At 54.9% G+C, this 6,000-nt stretch overlaps 1 protein-coding gene across 4 annotated transcripts in view; it reads left to right on the top strand.

Moving 5' to 3' along the window:
• Window positions 1–283: 283 nt before the first annotated feature.
• EVA1C (eva-1 homolog C) overlaps window positions 284–6,000 on the top strand; it is a 90,056-nt gene continuing 84,339 nt past the window's right edge. For 3 of the 4 annotated variants that reach the window (XM_062206090.1, XM_062206070.1, XM_062206059.1), the window contains exon 1: window positions 292–466. In XM_062206090.1, coding sequence (XP_062062074.1) covers window positions 307–466 — 160 coding nt within the window. In that variant the 5' untranslated portion in view covers window positions 292–306. Of the gene's footprint in view, window positions 467–6,000 lie in introns of all 4 variants that reach the window. The other variant, XM_062206082.1, reaches the window with a different exon arrangement.

Raw genomic sequence — 6,000 nt, 5'->3', positions numbered from 1 at the left:
CGAAGGCGACGCTTTCCCTGCCAGCCCCCTCGCTTCCTCCGGTGCGGCGGCGGCGGCAGCGGAGATTTCCTCTCGGGGAAACTACGCGGATCCTTCCCGGGGCTCCTCGCCCCGCCCCAGGTCTCCGCCCCCTCCCCTTTGCTGGGGAGCCGGGGCCCGGCCGCGCGGGGAGGAGACTCGGGCAGCCTGGGCCGGGAGGCGGCTGGGGGCCGCGGAGCCGCTAGCCACCCGCTCGCCCCGCCATGTGACGCCACCCAGAGCCCGGCAATCCCCCGCGCGCCCCGGGCCCGCGCCCCGCCGCGCACCATGCTCCTGCTGGGACACGCGCGCCCGCCGCCCGCGCCCCAGCCCGCGCAGCATCCCGGCCTCCGCCGGCAGGTAGAGCCGCCGGGGCAGCTCCTGCGCCTCTTCTACTGCACCGTCCTGGTTTGCTCCAAAGAGATCGCCGCGCTCACGGACTTCTCCGGTAAGTGCGCGCGCTGTCGTCGTGCGCCCCCCGCGCCGCCGTGCGCCGGCGGAGCCCTTGGCTGCTGGCTCCCAAGGGCCACGGCCAAGTTGAATTAAAGTTGAGGCGCGTTCGTAGTCTCCTTGCCTGATGTGAGCCCTTGGCAAGGAAGCATGTGTGGTGTTGTCAGGGCTTCTCGCCCCGCCGCTGACCTTAATTTCCCAACATCGCGGATCTGGCCTGGACGCGCTCGCGCGTTCGCTGGAGGCGCCCGAGGTTGAGCCCTGTACCGCGCCCCGCTTTTTGGAGTACACGTGTTGTGGTTGGAGGAGTTGCGTTCTGTTTGCCACCCGCGGAGTCTGGGGCGTCCCAGCCAGCCTCCCGGGTATCCGTGCCAGAAGACTAGCCCGGAGCGCACCGGGCCTGAAGCCCGTACCGGGAGGGAAGGAGGGAGCCCGCAGGGGCCGGGTGTCCGGTGGAGCAACCCACCCCACTCACCCAGGGCCGTGCCTGTGCCTGCGCAGTGCGCCAGCGCCCCCTCTCCAGTCCCTTTACAAGAAACAAGGACCTCCTCCTCCCGAGTCAGCGACGGGACTTTTCTTTCGGGGGAATTCTAACTCAGGCCCTGGAAGAGGATCTCAGATTGTTCTGGGGTTACAGAAGCGACTGTGCTAAAAGGAAGGAGTTTCAGGGTTGGCCATGGCCACAGGAACACGTGCTGATGCTTAGTGGTTGCACTTGCTTCTGGTACAAATGTCCTTGCAACTGTAACAGCTCTTTCTCTCCCCTCTTTCTCTCTCTCTGGCAAGGCCTGCACCCTGCCCCATCCCATCCCAGCCCAGCCCAGCCGAGACACCCCCCACCCCACTTCTCCTTCCCCAGGAATCTTCCAGGCTTTGCATATGTCCTGCAGGTACTGGCCACGCAGCATCTATTGCAAGATACTCTGGTAAATGAAGTGAGCCCCTGGTGCTGTTGGTGCGGGAGACTAGTACGCGGTGAGGAACACTGGCCAGCTGGAAGCTGAGCTGGGCTTCTGGTTCACTTACAGAGAATGTCATTGTTAGCCGAGAGCCTTAGGTCAGAGGTGCTTTGCTCTGAATATTTAATATCAAGGCAGGGATCCTGCCTAGTGAAGGGAGCCAAGATATGCCTATTTGGCAAGCAAACCTCAGCTCTTAAAACCCAGCACCGCAAGATCAAGCCTTTGTGGTAAAAATGCTGGGTGAAATGCATCTCGCCTTTCAGATGCTATTGACTTATTTTTGTTCCTAACAGAACTTGCTTGGCTGCGAGAAAAGCTCTGTGTCTGCTGATTTGAGCGATGGAGAGCAGTGCTGGGCTGAGCCACCACCTAGCTCTGACTAGTGTAAGAAAGAACTGGAATCCGACAAGCCCAGTGACAGCGCTGCAACTGAACAAATATTGCTTTAGGCCAACTGCGATGTAACCATTAGGTTGTTTTCATAGATTATGGACGAGTTTGTTTCTTTAGGGAAGTAGTCCCAATATTTTAACACTGTGTAGGTCACCACCCACATTCCTGAGGGGGACCCATGCTTTGACAGAGGTCTAAGTCATATGATAGAAGCCATTTCCTTCTGCCTTCCCCATGGAAGTGAGCTCCAGCTGTTTTTTGTTTTGTTTTGTTTTGTTTTTTTAAGATGTATTCATTTATTTGAGAAGCAGAGTTACAGAGAATGGGAGAGACAGAGAGGAGTCTTCCCTCCGCTGGTTCACTCCCCAAATTTCTGCAAGGGCCAGGGTTGGGCCAGGCTGAAGTCAGGACCCAGGAGCTTCTTCCGGGTTTCCCACGTGGGTGCAGGAGCCCAGGCACTTGAGCCATCTTCCAATGATTTCCCAGGTCATCAGCAGGAAGCTGAATCAGAAGTGGAGCAGCCAGGACTCAAACCAGTACCCATATGGGATGCTGGCGCCACAGGTGAAGACAACCCAGTATACCACAGCGCCAGCCTGCAGGTCTAGTTTCTAAAATGCCCCTGTGACAGCAGTAGTTGGTGAGGATGTCAGATCTACCCACAGCCCGGTCCCATTTTTCCTCTGATCAGTGTTGTCCGCCAAGGAGAGAGTTAGCAGGGAGCCTTTTTGGGAGAAGGAAAGAAACATAAATGTCCTCCCAAACCTCAGGCACACTCATGCTGAAACCTACATTCTACTAGAGCATGGGGTGGGGGGAGAAAGAGAAAGATAAGTCTCCCAAAGTTGGCTGATTGGAATGAAAACTTAACGGACTCTTAGGGGCCCCCAGCTACGTGATGAACAGCAGAAAAGGGTGACGTCCCAAACTTTAAAGATGTTTGGGCGAATATTTTGGTTGAAGCAGTGGATCTGATCACATTGCTCCGAGCTCCCATGGCCTCAAAGCTGACTGCCTATTTATCTGGGGACAAGAAGGCTCCTCCTTCTCGGAGGAGTGTATACACACCAAGCACAGGTCCATAAAGAGATAGTAGGCCCCTCCCCCACCAAGCCTTGCAGCGGTAGCAGAGGGCTAGACAGCAGCGCTCAGCAAAGCAAATACCTGCTTGATTTCTAAGTAAGAGGAACACAGCAAAAACTGGCAGAGAATGGAGCCAGCTTGGGACCCCTTTGCCCTGCAAAGGAGGATCGGGGTGGTAGATCCTTGTAAAACAAAGCGGCAGAATGCCGGGGTCCCAGCCATTGTCTGTCCAGTATGGGGATGGGGCAGAGTTTTGGAAAGTAACTTAAGCCTTTCTCTTCTTTGCGTCTCTTTCCGAGCCTTTCCCTGGGGCTGTCAGCTGGTGTCGTTTTCCTGGGTCATTGATTTTTTTGCCCTAGGGATTCCAGCATCAGATCTCACTCTTAATAACCCAGAAGCGGCATGGTGGCCTCCCCCTCCCCCTACGTGCTCGTGACTTGTGCTAATCACCCCCAAGCCTGCGAGGAAATAGGCCCTTAAACCCCCTCTTCTCTCTCCTCCACAAAGATGTTGAGAGTTTGCCAGTGGCCACTGGAAGGCTATCATCACTGCATTAAAAACACATCCCGGTGAAGGCAAGAGCCGTTCACGCAAAATTAGTGTCTCTGATCCTTAATCCTACACTCAAAATGTGCTTGGCTTCCACCCATCTCCCTCTTTGGGACGGAGCTCTGTTCTTTTGACTGCGTTCCCAATTTCAGCATTTGGCCCGAGAGGTCCAAATTGATCACTGATCTTTTTTAAAGAAAATGACAACAATAAAAGCGTCTTGTCATCCTTAGCATCCTCTTTGTCCGGACAGCTGGAGGGCAGATGAGAGCTGAGAGAAGGGAGGGGTGTTCTTTCTGGTTCTAGCCATGGTGTGACCAAGGGATCGTCTCCATTTTGCTCTGCCTTCAAGCGTGGTGTCCATGTGTCTCTGGCATGGCCCCTTGGGACTTGGTTTTTGATGGTTGGACTGTGTTGGTTCTCGGCCGAGGGCAGGCTGGGGCTCCCTTTCTCTGCTTCTCTTTCTCTCCTGTTCTTTGACTTTCTCATTTCACAAAGAAATGCAAAGCGATGGACAGGCTTATGCGTAGGAGTGGGGAGAGAGGAAGGAGAGAGTGGAAAATGGTTCTCGTTCCCACTGGAATTCCTGGGGCACTCCTGCCACTTGGACAAAGTGGTGCTGACCGTGTGTTTACACGTTTGGTTTTGCCCTGGGACGCAAAGTGTGAATGAGGGAAGCGGAGGGGAGATTGGGGGCAGCCCTCAAGGTCCTTCTTCTCCTCCCAAATGTCCCCAGATCTCAAAGAAAAGTCACTGTGACGCAGGTGGCCCGGGATTCTACTAGTGCCATCGGTAGCCGCGCGCCAGCAACACGTGGTTCTCTTTGTTGGACTGTGTTCACGAGCTCCGGCTGCCACAACAAAGGCACCACAGAAAAGTCTGTTCTCACAGATGGGGAGGCTGCAGGTCCAAGAGCAGATCGATCCTTCTGCGGTCTCCCTCGTGGGCTCACAGAGACCCTCCTCGCTCTGCGTCTCCACGGGGTCTTCCTCCTGCAGACATACTGTGTCCAGTCGCCTCTCAAAAAGGCCAGCATCCCCTTGTGCTAGGGCCTGCTCTAATGATCTCATTTTGACTCAATCACCTGTTTGAAGCCCCCATCTTCAAACACACTATGGAGGTCATAGGGTAGGGTCTTGGAGGCCAGGCCTGCAACATGTGTGTTTGGACAAAGATCGCTGGCAGCCCAACCCTTGAACTTGAGCGGCAGTGCTTTGTTGTATCGGCCAGGCATTTCAGAACGTCGAACTTCAGGTCCCCAGGGAGGCAGCACAGGTGGGTTGGACAGCTTGAGCCTTCCCTTCCTGCCTCTTCCTCCCGATAAGCATCAAGCAGTCCTGGTCGCACATGGGATGACGTGGGGGGTGTGCAGGTCCCACCCTACGGCCTCTGGTCTCATGGGCCAGGCACTGGAGACTTTTTGAAAGTTCCTGGATGTTTTGAATGTGCCACAGAGAGGGGGGCCCCTGTGCTGGGGCCCCAAGGAGAGGGCTGCCTACTGCCCCACACCAGTTCTTGCAGAGCCACAGCCCTGGCAGGGAGACCAGGGCAGCTTTTTCCCAGCTCATCACCTCCTCCCAGCACCTGTGTGCACACACACTCCCCTCCGCACTGCAGTCTACCTTAGCCACATCATCCTTTTTCCTGTGGTTATTTTCTCTCTCTCTCTCTCTCTCTCTCTCTCTCTCTCTCTCTCTCTCCCTTTCTTCCAAAGATTTATTTTATTTATTTGAAAGAGAGAGGTAGAGTCAGAGAGAGAGAGAGAGAGAGAGAGAGAGAGAGAGAGGGCTTCCATTCCGCTGGTTCACTCCCCAAATGGCTGCAATGACTGGAGCTGGGACAGGCTGAAACCAGGAGCCAGGAGCTTCTTCCAGGTCTTCCAGACAAGTGCAGGGGCCCAAGCACTTGGGCCATCTTCTGCTGCTTTCCCAGGAGCATCAGCAGGGAGCTGGATTGGAAGTGGAGCAGCAAGGACTCAAATTGGCACCTGTATGGGATGCTGACACTGAAGGTTAGGGCTTTAACCCACTGAGCCACAGCGCTGGCCTCTCCAGGGTATTTTCATCTTAAAATGTTTTTATGGCGTGACAAGCCAGCCAGCAACCCAAGAAGAACAGAGCGAATGTCTTCAGGGCTTGACCAGGCATCTCAATCTGCACGTCCGTTTCCACAGAAATGCCCACGGCTGGGAAATGTTCTGCCGGCTGTTCCTAAGGCAGAGAGGGGGCGTCTGGGCGCTCAGTGCTCCTGTTATTGATGGCCTCGGGCTCCCAGGTGCTTTATAATAGGAAAGGGCAGCCTGGCAACACTTCAGGGAAGGAAGAGAATGGACCAGAGGAAACACTAGTTGAGCTCAGTGTTATCTGAGTTCACTCTCATAGCAACCCTACGCAGTCAGTATTAGCCTCACTTATATACATATATATTAAAGATTTGTTTATTTATTTGAAAGGCAGAGAGAGAGAGAGAGGGAGAGAGAGAGAGAGAGAGAAAGAGAGAAATTCCATTTGCTGATTCACTCCCCAAATAGTGACAATGGCTGGGG

Source organism: Lepus europaeus, chromosome 2, assembly GCF_033115175.1.
Source record: "Lepus europaeus isolate LE1 chromosome 2, mLepTim1.pri, whole genome shotgun sequence".
Taxonomy (NCBI): domain Eukaryota; kingdom Metazoa; phylum Chordata; class Mammalia; order Lagomorpha; family Leporidae; genus Lepus; species Lepus europaeus.
This window is presented reverse-complemented; position numbering and strand designations above follow the sequence as displayed.